The sequence below is a fragment of the Vulpes vulpes genome, chromosome 4, assembly GCF_048418805.1.
Source record: "Vulpes vulpes isolate BD-2025 chromosome 4, VulVul3, whole genome shotgun sequence".
Taxonomy (NCBI): domain Eukaryota; kingdom Metazoa; phylum Chordata; class Mammalia; order Carnivora; family Canidae; genus Vulpes; species Vulpes vulpes.
The window spans coordinates 18,542,473-18,556,660 of NC_132783.1; the positions used below are offsets into that span (position 1 = coordinate 18,542,473).

Below are 14,188 nucleotides of genomic sequence, written 5' to 3' on the forward strand. Positions count from 1 at the left end.
ACTTGACATAATGTTAGTTTTATTAATAACTTGTCACCTCTATCATCTTTTTTAAAGGTATTTTGTGTGTTGATAGCTTTGACATTGTGGGTGATGGGGTTAAAGATTTACTTGTTGGGAGAGATGATGGAATGGTGGAAGTATACAGTTTTGACAATGCAAATGAGCCTGTTCTACGTTTTGATCAGGTCAGTTCATTAAAAAAAGACTAAATACACTTATTCATCAAATAATTAGAGATGACTAGGATGGTTTGGGTTTTATTAAATATATTAAAATCTTGTGTTTTAGTTTTATAATGCATAGTAGAGTACAGGAGTAACATGTTTGGTAACATAAGCAAAACTGTTGTTTGAAAATAATAATGTTTTAGGAGTAAACTCATATTGTTAGGACAATGTCAAAATATCCTTAAGCAGAGAGAGAAAAGTTGCAATTTCACTTTTAGGCATCCAAGAGTTTACTATATGAGAAGAATTACTAGTTAAGAGTAATTTTAGTTCACAAATTTTGAATGTAGTTAAGCTTGCTTATCCTAAGATAGTTACATGGGGAATCATTCTGGTGTAAATGTCATTTTTCATTTTCATGAAGTGGTATTTGCCAGTCCAGGGTGTCCCATTTTGCCTCAGGCGGGATTCACTGAGGCATTTTTAAAAAACAGAAACAACAAAACTACAACTCAGTAACAATTTTCCCTAATTTCTCTACTAGTGCTACCTTTCAGTTCCAGCTTTAACTGCACATCAGCAAATATAGATGTTTTGATGTATAGAGAAAGTATATTACATAGATAATATGGGAATAAAAATTCCCTAAAGGCTTCATATCATCTTCTTAATTCATTTAAAAAACTATTTGGAAAAACACATGAGAGGTGGTATATGGCATTCAGGTAATAGGCTAAACATATTGGGAGTTTTGCTTATGTAATTTTTTTAAAAAACTTCTTTCTTGGGGTGCCTAGGTGGCACAGTTGGTTGAGCATCTGATTTGGTTTCCTCTCAGGTCATGATCTCAGGGTCATGGGATTGAACCCCACATCAGGCTCTGCACTCAGGAGTCTGCTTAAGTTTTTCTCTCCCTCTCCCTTTGCCCTCTCCCTCCCTATGCTATACCCATGTGGACTCATTCTTTCAAAAATAAATAAATACATCTTTAAAAACAGAAAGCAAAAATTTCTTTCTTTATATAAATAAAGGATTTTTGCTCATTAGGTGACATATAAATAAATGCTTTTTGCTTATTAGGTGACTGCTGTGGCTAAGTACAACACACAAATATATGAGTCATTTCTAATCTTCTCTCTCCAAATTTGAAAGCACTGGGATTTTCTGCCATTTGTGCAGGATTTTTGCCTTCCAACCTCAGTGTTTCCACATGATAAATACTCAGTAAATGTATGTTGAATGTCTGGAAATGGGAAAATAAGTTTTATGGCTTATTTTATATGTCTGACAACTTTTTATTTACAGTTATTTACAGGTACTAATGAACTGCTTGATCTTAAATTTATTTTAGATGTTGTCCGAAAGTGTCACATCTATCCAGGGTGGTTGTATAGGGAAAGATGGCTATGATGAAATTGTGGTATCCACATATTCAGGTAAGGTAAACAGTAATAGGTAAAGAAAGAATCAATAAGAAAATAGAAATTTAATACATTATTTTTGATGACTACTTTTTTAAAAAAGTGTCATTAGTAAATCAGTCTTAACCAAGAGCATTCAAACCTTTCTATATTGGTTAAAAAATGAGGTAAGGAATGGGTGTATTGATTTATTGATTTATAAAATATTTATAAAAAAGTTAATATTTGAATACTACTTAATTGAGAGTACTTAGCATCCTCTAGTATCTTTGAAAATTAAATGATAGTCTTTGGTTAAAAATAAGTATTTACTGAAATTATTTTATGTTTTCTTATTGTATACATTTCTTATAAAAATTTCCTTGGTTTTGAGTTGGTCATTTTTATATTTTCAAAATAGCCAATGGGAGAATTTAACTTTCCATGAAAATGAATTTTAAAAGACTGTTTTAAGTCATCAGGTATTTGCTAGAATGTTTTGGCTTTTTCCATACTTGAAAACTAACATTATAAGATTTCCTTAATCATAGTATTATAGTATTTCAGGCAAAATAACTAGTATCTCAGAATACTTAAGTTTTTTTTTTTTTTTTTTATCGTTTGAATATTTTCCAGCTTGATTTCTGTTGTTCTTCATTTTGTTTTGTTTTTTGGGGAATAAGTCCTAGGACTAAATGAGTTTGCTCTTCGTGGACAAAGATACATGTATGTTAGGGTTTTTTTAAACACTAGCAGCACTTAATGGTGCATGATTATAATTTCATCTCTACAGGCTGGGTTACAGGTCTGACAACAGAGCCTATACATAAGGAAAGTGGGCCAGGAGAGGAACTAAAAATTAATCAGGAGATGCAGAATAAAATTTCTTCTTTAAGGTAATTTTGGATTTTTTTGTTGCTTTTTTTTTTTTTTTTCACTTCATGAAGTGCCTGTTTTTTTTTTTTTTTTTTTTTTTAATTACTAATAGATGCAGAATATTGTGCTCACTTTGGCAGCACATATACTAATAGATGCAGAATATTTTATTGGAAGGAATTATACCTTAATCCATTTATCACCTTTTTAAATGAAAGTTTATCAGTTTGAGAAAATTAGCAGTAAGTGCTAATTAATATTTTAAAGTTAGAAATATACTTTTATATGCCTTATTCTATATTGACATTTTCTTATATCAAAAATTATATTTTTTCACTCGTTTAGTTATAGATAGTGGTAATGTTTTGTTTTTTTCACAGGCATTAGAAAGAAACCAACACAGATGGCTGTATTCCTCATTAATTGTAATGTTTACTGCTCCTATGGACAGACCAGATTTCTTACTGAAAATGAGTAATGTTGATTCCTTTAGACACAGGGATTGCTTCTGTGGCCTATTTAATTTGACAAGTCCTATGAAAAGGGACCCCAGACTCAAGTAAAATTACTTCATATAATGAAGAAGTGGGAATTGCTGAAACTTTAATAACTACTGTCCCTACTTCAACTCTTACCAACCTCTTGGGGCAGTGAGGGCCGATCTTTTTTTGGTGGTAGTTAAGGGCTACAGAAGTTTTTAAGGCAGCAAAATGCCATAAGTACTGATTCACTAAAGCCACACCACAAGTTTACCACAAGCCAGTTTAGCAAAGCCACCTGGAAAGCAAGCTCCAGTGTTTGTACAAGAAAACCAAGTAAAGTTAATGTCTATTATTTCACATTATCAGTATGATACCATCCGTTTATAGCCCAGTCTATCCCTCCTGATTCCAGCGGAATATTGAATGAGAAGCTTACGTCTGTTTTGTTTATTCAGCACTTGCAATATAGGTACATATGGAGCACTCAGTAGATATTGCTTGGACAAATAAATCTTTTCCTTTGTTTATTGCACAAATCTCTTCCAAGCTCTTCCCAGACTTTTCCCCCTAACTTGGGGTTGGCTAAGCCTCATGTTGTTGTTTCTCAGTTAATGTTTGCTTCATTTGTATATGCTTTTCCCTTTAATTGGAGTGGCTCTAAGCAATGAAGCAATGCCTTTGTAGTGCAGTCTATAGAACTTCAGCTATAGCACTGGCTCATGATCATTTTGTGGTCCCCTAAATGTGAATACGCTGCAGCCTCCTCCTTCTTTTGTTTCCTTCTTTTGTCTGTCTTGCCTAATTCTTATTGAAAGGTAATGTTTCTGGTTTTGCACATTTTGTTTCTTCAAATTAAATCTAATACATTTCTCTTCTGATTAGTGTTATATGTAACTGTACCTAGACTGGTGTGTTAGAATTGATTATTTGCAAGCTGCTTTGATACTTATAACTCTTTATTAATAATGCTGGTATAGTACTGAGCTTTAATTTTTAAATTAAAGATAAATAATGTGGAATGGGTCAGTCACAGAAGCAAAATTTTGTTCCTATTAGTATCATAGTTCTAGTTCAACTAATAAAAGTCCATTTTGCAGAAGTAAATGTCTCAAATGCTTGAAATCATTCTAAGAACTTCAAATATGTATACTTATAGGTGATAGAGTTGTATATATTTTCCTTTAGGAGTGAGCTGGAACATCTGCAGTATAAGGTACTACAGGAAAGAGAAAAATATCAACAGTCTTCTCAATCAAGCAAGGCAAAATCAGCAGTACCTTCATTTAGTGTAAATGACAAGTTTACATTAAATAAAGATGATGCCAGCTATAGTCTCATCTTAGAGGTGCAGACAGCAATAGATAACGTCTTAATACAGGTAAGCAAAATGGCTAATTTATTTGTTTTATGATTGGATCTATTTTGCAGACCAGTCATATGCACTAATTACTACTAAATACTTTTAATTTTAGACAGTAATTTTAAGTGCTCATCTTTTATTTATTTATTATTTAAGTGTTCATCTTTTAAATGTTGCATTTAGTTTAGATAATTTTAAAGGCTTATCTTAATCTTTAAGTAGATAATCAGTTTGGTCATAGATTACCTAAATTATATCTTTAGTTTTTATTTATCCTATGAGCACTAAATAAGACTGATGTACTTAAGTTTCAGGAAACATCAGAAAGAACGTTAAGGGTTTTGTTCTTTGGTTGACCTTTATGAGAATTTTAAGAGATGTGAAAGAAAATTTCAGTATTTAATACCCTTATTATAACCTTTTTTTTTAAGCTCCAGATCCTAAAATGGGAGCTTACAGTACAGCTTGCTCATTAGCCACTAGTTTCCAGGTAGGTCAGTAGACAAAGTGGATAATCCCAAAGGTAGAATTGAGGGATAAAATATATAACTCCACTCAACAATATATTTAATTAGTTTTTCTTTAAGTTGGATGATATTCAGGGAGTGGAGAAGGATGATAGTGGGATGAATGGAAAACAAGCAAAAGATCAAAACCCATCAGAAAATGAGAAAAAAAAACATGAGGAAGAAGACAAGGTTTAAAAAGATTTGGGGAGAGATCAGATTTTTAATTAAATCTAAAGGCTGAAACCTGTCTTAAGTAATGCTAGCTTAAGGCTTGCATTAAACAGCTCTAGGTACATACATTTACTTTGAACTGAGTGCAACAGCAGTGTCCAAGAAACTACTCTCCAGAGGAGATTGAATATTATCTCCTTTCTGTGTTACAGGTGAAAATAAAATTCATAAAAATGAACTGATATAGTAAGAATAGCCGCATTAGGAAGATTAACTTTTAAGGGGGTGGTAAGAGATGATAGTCTATGATCTCTGGTAATCCAAATAAGAAAGAAATAAGTCATTGGGATATAACATTTATTCTTTATTGCATTTATTTTCTAGAAGTATACCTTGTCATCATATATAAATTAAAAAAATTCACATGTTCAAATTTAAAGATGACTATGAAATAGAATTAAAGAGAATACTTAGAAAATATTTTGTGAAAATTTCTACTTTTCCATCTGAACCTTTTTGTTTTTTTTAAATTGACTGTAGAGTGATGTTCCAATAGACTTACTTGATGTGGATAAAAATTCTGCTGTTGTCAGCTTTAGCAGCTGTGATTCTGAGGTGAGTAGAAAGTATAAAGAATTTTTCAGACACTTTCATTTCTATGACACCATTTTGAATTAAGTCTGTGAATGCTACTAGGGTTTGATATTTCTTCTTCAATCTTTTTTCATAACCTTTCCCTCAAAATCTGCATCTGCTCTTTTCCTGTATTTTCAGATAATCCATAAAACTGGGGTGTCATCCTAGATTCCTTCTTTTCTCTGATTTAAGTCCAGTTAGTTACTAGTTTATGCCAGTTCTATCTCCTTGGCTCTTACACCTCTATTCTGCTTCATTTCCACTTTTTTTTTTTTTCATTTATTTCTTATCTTACTAATTTTGTAAAGGTTTTATTTATTTATTTATTTTTTTGTTTTGTTTTAAGGTTTTATTTATTTATTTACTTACTTACTTACTTACTTACTTATTTGAGAGAGAGGGCATGAACAAGGGGAGGGGCAGAGGGAGAAGCAGACTCCCTAATGAACAGGGAGCCCAACTAAAAGGAGCTCAATCCCAAGACCCTGAGATCATGACCTGAGGCAGACACTTAGCTGACTGAGCTACCCAGGTGCCGCTTCATTTCCACTTCTTTTAACTTTCCAGGCCCTTATCATGTTTGCTTGAACTACTCTTCTATCAGTTTTTCTGCCTCCAGTATTGCCTCTCACCTCTAGGCTCTGTTGTATACTGCCACCAGAGAGGTCTTCCTAGAGTATAAACGTCTCTGTGTCATTTCTTTTCTTAAAACCTTTAAAGATCCTTATTACCTGATGCATATAAGTCTAGATTTCTCTTTGTAGCATAACAACTTCCTATGATTCAGCTCTTGATTATATCTCTAGCTTATCTCTTGCCAGCTGCTACTTTTCCTCCCATGCACATATTTCTGCCAACCCGAAGTTCTTTAAATTTCTTGAAAAATGCTATATAGTTTCACACATCCTACATTTGAACATGGTCTCTTCCTTCTGTCTGTTCTTTTTCACCTTTTCTGGGCTTGGTGGATCTTGCTTAACTTTCATTTAGTAGACATTTGTTGAGTACTCACCATGTGCAAAGTACCTTGGATGAGCTTGTGTCGGAGCTTTTGGATATGCGTACTATATCACTTCTTTCTGCTTAGTACTAGCTAACTAGCAGTCTCAGAGCGAAGTGTGGCTCCTAAAGAGAGGTTAGGGTAAAGTTAGGGTCTGGAGTAGTTGTATTGGAGAAACAACAAGCTAGAGCAGGAGATGGTGACTAGAGTTGGCAGGTAGTTATACATATAAAAAAGGGAGGAATAAAGAGTAGATGAAGGACAAAATTGGTGCCTATTATAGGGAATAGTTTTCAGTATAATTACATAGTAAAGGTTTTTTTGATAAGAGATTTTATAACAGTTATATTATGCAATATTTATGGTTTTTCATCCCTGTTTGAGAATAAAACATAAAAGATTGGGACTTAACACTTTTTATTTTCATTTAAAAAATCAAATTGATCTTAAAAATCTTAATTCTAAGTTGCTATGAAAGATTAACCAATTTTATTTACACCACTGCAGGATTCTTTGAAATGAGTATTTTATGCTAATTTAGAACCCATTTTCTAGAATGATGGATTTAAAAGAAAAAAAATATACCTGTTATGGAAATTCCAAGTATATACAGAAGTAGAGACAATAGTATATAATAACCTCCATGAACTCATTAACTTTGATATATGGCCAGTCTTGTTTTATGGTCTTCTCCTTCTCCCATCCCAAGCCTAATCCCAGACTTTTCATATATTTTAATCTTTATCATCTTATCCATAAATATTTAAATATATAATATTTGTTCTTAACCACATAAAAGTATAAGTTCACAGAATTCTGTTTACTAAGTTTAAATGATTTGAAATTAAAATATTCAAATTCTCTTTTTGATATTGGCATCCTTTTAATTTCTTCAGTTACTTATTAAAAATAGGGAAATAGTAGTATACAAAAGTTGCATGCTAATATTTCATGTTGCTTTGTTTTTGCAATTCCTGCACACAACATTTCTCTATTTTTAGCAGTTTAATATTGTTTCAGGAAGTTATATTTGAAGTAAGCTCTCCAATTTAATTTGACAAACCTGTAATGAATGCTTATAGTATCCCAGGCACTGTGCTATTTGCTGTTTGTCCTCTATAAGTATTTGTGAAAGTTAAAGACAGTCAATACCAAACACTGATGTTTTTGTCTTTTAATATTATAAACATTAGGAGTATGTGCTGTCAGTTAAAGTTTTAGGACAATTAATATTTAAATGTTATTGTAGAAGCTCAGGATGGAAAGATCATGAGCATTAGAGTCTCAAAAGATACGAATTTGGATTCCACTTTCATTGCTTACTATCTTTTGGGAGATTCTCCTAACCTATGATGTTGCAGTTTCTTCGTCTGCTAAAACTTACTTAGTAAATAAAACTTTGCATAGGGTTGTTTGCAAGAATAAGAAAAAAGCACTTATCACAGTGTCATCCAAATGATATGTGGTTAGTAAATGTTAAGTAGCCATTATTATTGTTGATGATGTTTTTGTTATTAAAAACATGAATTCATCCTTTTTCCTCAACTTTGAATTCTTCCCAGTCAAATGACAACTTTCTTCTCGCCACTTATCGGTGCCAGGCAAATACCACAAGGCTGGAACTCAAGGTAAAAACATTTGAAATTACCTTTAATTGAAAACTTGAACTTTTTTCCCTCTGGTATATCTTGCAACATATGATCTCATTTCTTTGTATTTTTTTTTCGCCCTGAAATGAATTGGAGTAATGACTTTTGGATGACCAGTTAGGTTTTAACTAGCGCCAACCATCATCTCTTCTATTGGCTTCTCTAGAATTACCCATCCTGAATTTCTTCTAAGTGGAATTTTTTTTTTTCTAATTTTCTATTATGAAAGTTTCAAATGTACATAAAAGTAATGACTTTAGTTTCGGCAGTCATCAACTCATAACATTCTTGTTTATACTGTCATTGTCCATTCCAAATTATTTTGAAGCAAATACAAGATATTTTTGTAATTTCATTTGTAAATATTTCATTATATATGTCCAAAAGATACTATTTGTTAAAATGTAAGCACACTGCTATTATCACACCTAAGGAAAATTAACAATAATTCCTTACTATCATCAAATATTTAGTATTTAGATTTCACTGACTTTAATGTTTATAGTTTGATCCAGTCAAGGTCCAAATATGGTAATTTGGTTACTGAAGTATCGGAGTATTTGCCCTATATTTTTCTACCACCCAGATTTTTCTGATTGTGTTCCAATAATGTCATTTATTACCATATATTCTAAAGAAAATATTTTAATTTTTCTTTAGTAATTTAGTAATATCTCTTATAATTAAATACTGATTATAGCACACAAATCTATTTTAGTTACTTAATTTGTGTGAGGTTTTAAAAAAATTATTTTTGATACATTTATGATCTAAAAATTAAGGGTTGTAACTGTTTTCCTTGTGTTGCTGATGTTCAGAAACTCAAAGCCTGTTTTTTTCAAGAGAGATGCTGTTATACAATAACTTTTTCACGTCTAGTTAAGGAAGTTCCAATTAAATGTAGGTTTTTTTTCTAAACAATTTATTTTAGTCTGCATAAGTTCCTTCTTGTGGATTTTGAAAGCAAAGTTGAAAACTAGAATAAATTTATTTCTAAACGAATATACTTAAAACAGATTTTGTGTAACTTCATTAAACATTTTAAGTTACATTTCCACTGAACAACACTGTGCCAATAAATTGGGAAGTAGGCCTAAAAATATTAAAAAGCTGTGTTCTTTTTTTAAAAATTGGATGCAATAATAGATGTGAAAAAATTACAAAAAGAAGAAAAAGTTGGAACTTATCTTGCCATATGCTAAAACATAACACAAAACTACTATAATGAAAATAGTGTAGGGTATTTATAAGACCTAAATAGGCAGAGCAACATAATAGAAATAGAGCCCACTATACATTTACGGAAATTTAATGTATGATATTTTTATGTAAGGGAAAATTCTATTAAATTACTATTTCTATTTAAAAATTGAGTTGACACAACTGGCACCTATCCGGAATAAAATCAAGTGGATTCTTATCTTAATGCCATATTTAAAAAATAAATTCAGATGAGTTAAGTACTTTATTTTTAAAAAGAAGGAAATTTAGTTGTCTTCTAGGTAATGGGTAAATATCAATAAAATACAAAGACTGTGTATAACTTTTTATTAAAAAAAAAAGATTTCCACAAAAGGGAGTCAAAATAGCTAACAAATACTAAAAGAAGATGTTCTACCTTATTATTTGTTAGAGAAATTCAAATTAAAATAAACAAAAAACATTTGCTATCTAAGAGACTGGCAAAAAAAATTTTAAAAGGGAACATCACCAGATGACAGGGATGAGAAAAAGGACACTCTCAACCATAGCTGGAGGAAATAAAAATTATTATAACTACTTTGGAAAACTGGGAAAGTCCCATTTGGAAGAATCTATTTTATGGCAACAAAATCACAGTATCATACACACAGATGTATATTTCATTAACCACAGCAATGGAACCAAGGTGGACATTCAGTAATTAAATGATTAAATAAATAGCTGTTTATGCATTCCATGGAATGTAACACAGGTACAATAAAGAATGCATTGAACTATTCCTATTAACATGGAGTAAACTCCATGAAAAATAAAACGTGAATGAAATCCCTGTATATGTAAATACATTTTACCTATAGTGATATAAATATGAAGAAAGATGAAAATTCACACACCTGTCTGATATAACAGGTTATGAAATAGAGGGAAAGCATGGGTGGGATGGGAGTGGGTGGCATTGGAGACGCAGAGATAAGGGAAAAAAGTAATTATTAGAAATAAAAACAAAGATGTCTGATATAAAAAGAATTTATTCCTATGCAATTACGCTTTTATTTTTATACATCTGCATAGAGAAATGTGTGAAGGCATGACCAATATAGCAGTAATAATCATCTCTGGGTGGGAGGATTTTAGGTGACTTCTATGTTCATCATAATTTTTCTTTACTTATATTTTTAATAGTGAATATGAATTATTATATAATCAAGGCAGTATGACTTTTTATTGTGGAAACAATTATGTGCCAGTGTAAGCCTATGTTTTAGAACCAAATCCTGAAATGTAGCTGTATCAGATATATTTTTTATTTCCTATCTGTATTTGTATCTTTTATCTTTTTATCTTTCCTCTCTTTCCATTTAGAGCAATATTTGCAGTATAACATTTGCAAAAAACCTTGCTTTAAACTTTTATGTTTCCCATTTAGGTAAAACATTGATTCTCTGCTGCCCCCACCCCCCAACACGCTAGGAAAAGTGTGAATTAAAATATCAGCTAGCTTAGAGAAGCTACCATGGTAATACAAGAGGTACTACAGTCCATCTCATGAATTTGAACTGAGAGGAGCAGAAAGTGGGCCAGGAGGGAGAAGCCGGACGGCTTTCCAACCCCTCTAAAATTAGTTCTTCACAGTTTAATGAATTATTATTTTCTGTTAAGTGTTTTGAATTCTCAGGATGTCCAACCAGGGACATTTAAAATATCTCAAAAGAATTTCCTAATTCAAATATGTAATAATTAGATGGTGTTTATTTCTCTATTCTCATGGAAAATCAAGAATTAAGTTCTTAGATTTTTTTCTGTCAATAGCTTTTTTTTTTTTTTTAAGATTTTATTTATTGGGATCCCTGGGTGGCGCACCGGTTTGGGGCCTGCCTTTGGCCCAGGGCGCGATCCTGGAGACCCAGGATCAAATCCCACGTCGGGCTCCCGGTGCATGGAGCCTCCTTCTCCCTCTGCCTGTGTCTCTGCCTCTCTCTCTCTCTCTGTATGACTATCAAAAATAAAAAATTAAAAAAAAAAGATTTTATTTATTTATTTGGGAGAGAGTAGAGTGGTGGTGAGGGGCAGAGAATGCAGAGAATGAGGAAGAAGTAGATTCTCCTCTGAGCAGGGAGCCCAACACAGAGCTCAACCCCAGGACTGAGATGACCTTGAGCCAAAGACAGACGCATAACTTACTGAGCCACCCAAGTGCCCCTCTGTCAATAGATTTTTATAATAGCTTTATGCTGTAATACCCTTACTTAACGAGAAAATGAAGTATTCCATTTAAGTTTTAATTATTTGAAAAACTTATCCTCTCAATGAAAATGTTTAAATTTTAACCACTTTTTATGTGAATCGTGATAGGGTAGTATGTGAGAATCTATGTTTTTTGGAATGGCATAGCACTGCTAAATGTAGACAAATCACCTAAAAGTATGTCATGGAGATAACTTCTATAGATAGATTAAGTTTACCTTTGACTACCCAAATCTTTTTATTTTTAAAAATTTTTTTAAAGATCCTATTCATTTATTCATGAGAGACACAGAGAGAGAGGCAGAAACAGGCAGAGGGAGAAGCAGGCTTCCTGCAAGGAGCCTGATGTGGGTCTCGATCCCAGGACCCTGGGATCATGACCTGAGCCAAAGGCGGATGCTCAGCCACTAAGTCACCCAGGTGCCCGCCAAAATCTTTTTTAAATTTTCCTTTACTCTAGATAAAAAGCAGTTGTTAAATAGAATGTCATTATTTACTTCAGAATATTACAGAAGAGATTAAGGTCTAATTACTTGGTTACTTGTGTTGAACATTTTAAAGATGACATTTATGTTTTGTTGCTAGATTTTTAAAATTTTCTTTTCTCTTTTGTGTTAAATCAGATTCGTTCAATTGAAGGCCAATATGGCACACTTCAAGCATATGTGACTCCAAGGATTCAACCTAAAACCTGTCAGGTCCACCAGTACCTTATCAAACCGCTTTCACTCCATCAAAGAACTCACTTTATTGATCATGACAGGTAGGACAAAGGAAGAAGCAGTTTATTTTTTAGGATATTACATGATGCAAATACACTTTTCACTTTTATAGTACAAATTCTGGTAGCTAGTTATACATTTTAAAAATTAAATATTTAAACACTATGGATTCATAATTTTAATATAAGATTTGTCTTCTTTTAAAGGTTGATTTAAGGTGAATTCTCCTGTCTTTCTCAAATATTACCATTCTGATATCAGCAGAGCAATAGTTCTCTCTCCCAAACACCTATGATGAATAAATACGATTTAGCATTTCAATTTCTCTCTGAATAGGCTCTTACTGTTACAGGATTTCTTTCTACATGGGTGCCTGCCGTTCTTTGTCATGCCATTTTAAAGAATGAAAAGATAGACCAGACAGTGGTGGGTAGCAAAGCAAGCTTATTGAGCAATAGCAAAACTATAATACAAAGCTCCCAAAGAAGGAGGGAACCTGAGAGGGTTATCAATGGAGTTTCTAAGTCTGGGGGTTTCTATGGGCTGTTTTAATCTGATTAATCATCCCTGTGCCTGTCATCCAATCAAGTTTTTGTCCCCTATCACGTGGGAAAGGGTGGAGGGCTCCTTCCAGGGAGGTGTAAAATCCTTTTAAGTGTGGTTTAGTCTCCTTGGGGGGGGGGGGGGGGGGTGCTTGTCCCTGCCTGCTTGCCTTCAGCTATCCTTTATCATTATTATATTAGTCTCAAACATTATATTTTCTATTTTACCTCAGGGAATACTGGTAAAGCAATTGGTTGTGATAGTCCCTTATTTCTGGATTCCATTTCAAGTTAAGCATCCTTCTGTTGGTAGTTTTTCATTTTCTTTCCTAAAGATGAGACACCATGGACTTAAATATAAGTCTGACAGCAAGCAAGACAGGTAGTAATGTCTCCATTTTATAGATGAGAAATGGAGGCTTGGAAAAGTTAACTAACTTGTTTACAGAAAACAGTTATGGTTGGAGGCCAAAGCCCATGTTTTTTATATTGCAGTTGGTAATTTTAAAGATTTGTAATTTTTTTTTTTTTTTTTTTTTTATTTATGATAGTCATACAGAGAGAGAGAGAGAGGCAGAGACATAGGCAGAGGGAGAAGCAGGCTCCATGCACTGGGAGCCCGATGTGGGATTCGATCCCGGGTCTCCAGGATCGCGCCCTGGGCCAAAGGCAGGCGCCAAACCGCTGCGCCACCCAGGGATCCCCCAAGATTTGTAATTTAAATAAGATATAAGGAGAAATATTCTTAGTGAAGATTTTGAGAAAACATTAAAGAGAATAGATTCTTTATGGTTTTCTTCCTGTTTTAAAGTCTAACTTGTTGTTAATGGAGGTAGCATGCATGGTGTGCTGGAAAGAACAGCAAACTGGGAATCAAGAGACCAAGATTATAATCTTACATTTTATCTAATGTTCCTTTTTGACTTTGGGGAAAGCATTTAATCTCTCTGGGTTTAGGTTTCTTATCTGCAAATGAGAGGGTTGATCTGGATGCTCTCAAAGGTCCCATCTTGTTCTTAGATTCTTTAATTCTGTGTCTTCTTAAAATTCCTCTGAATCCTTAATTCCTTGCATTTTCTTAACTGTTCACAATTATCTATTTATTTTAAATGTATTTGATTTATTTTACAACCTTTTGTGTACATGTGCATATGTATGTGTGTGATTTTGCAAAATAAGAAGTATTCCATATCCCTGCAAGATAGCAGGTATTTTTCTCTAACT

General features: G+C 32.8%; 1 protein-coding gene across 4 annotated transcripts in view; it reads left to right on the forward strand.

Moving 5' to 3' along the window:
• BBS7 (Bardet-Biedl syndrome 7) overlaps positions 1-14,188 on the forward strand; it is a 39,011-nt gene that overhangs the window by 15,180 nt on the left and 9,643 nt on the right. For all 4 annotated transcript variants that reach the window (XM_026016806.2, XM_026016807.2, XM_026016805.2 and 1 more), the window contains 7 exons: positions 58-188; positions 1,522-1,606; positions 2,364-2,466; positions 4,114-4,306; positions 5,509-5,583; positions 8,167-8,232; positions 12,324-12,463. In XM_026016806.2, coding sequence (XP_025872591.1) covers positions 58-188; positions 1,522-1,606; positions 2,364-2,466; positions 4,114-4,306; positions 5,509-5,583; positions 8,167-8,232; positions 12,324-12,463 — 793 coding nt within the window. The remainder of the gene's footprint in view (positions 1-57; positions 189-1,521; positions 1,607-2,363; positions 2,467-4,113; positions 4,307-5,508; positions 5,584-8,166; positions 8,233-12,323; positions 12,464-14,188) is intronic.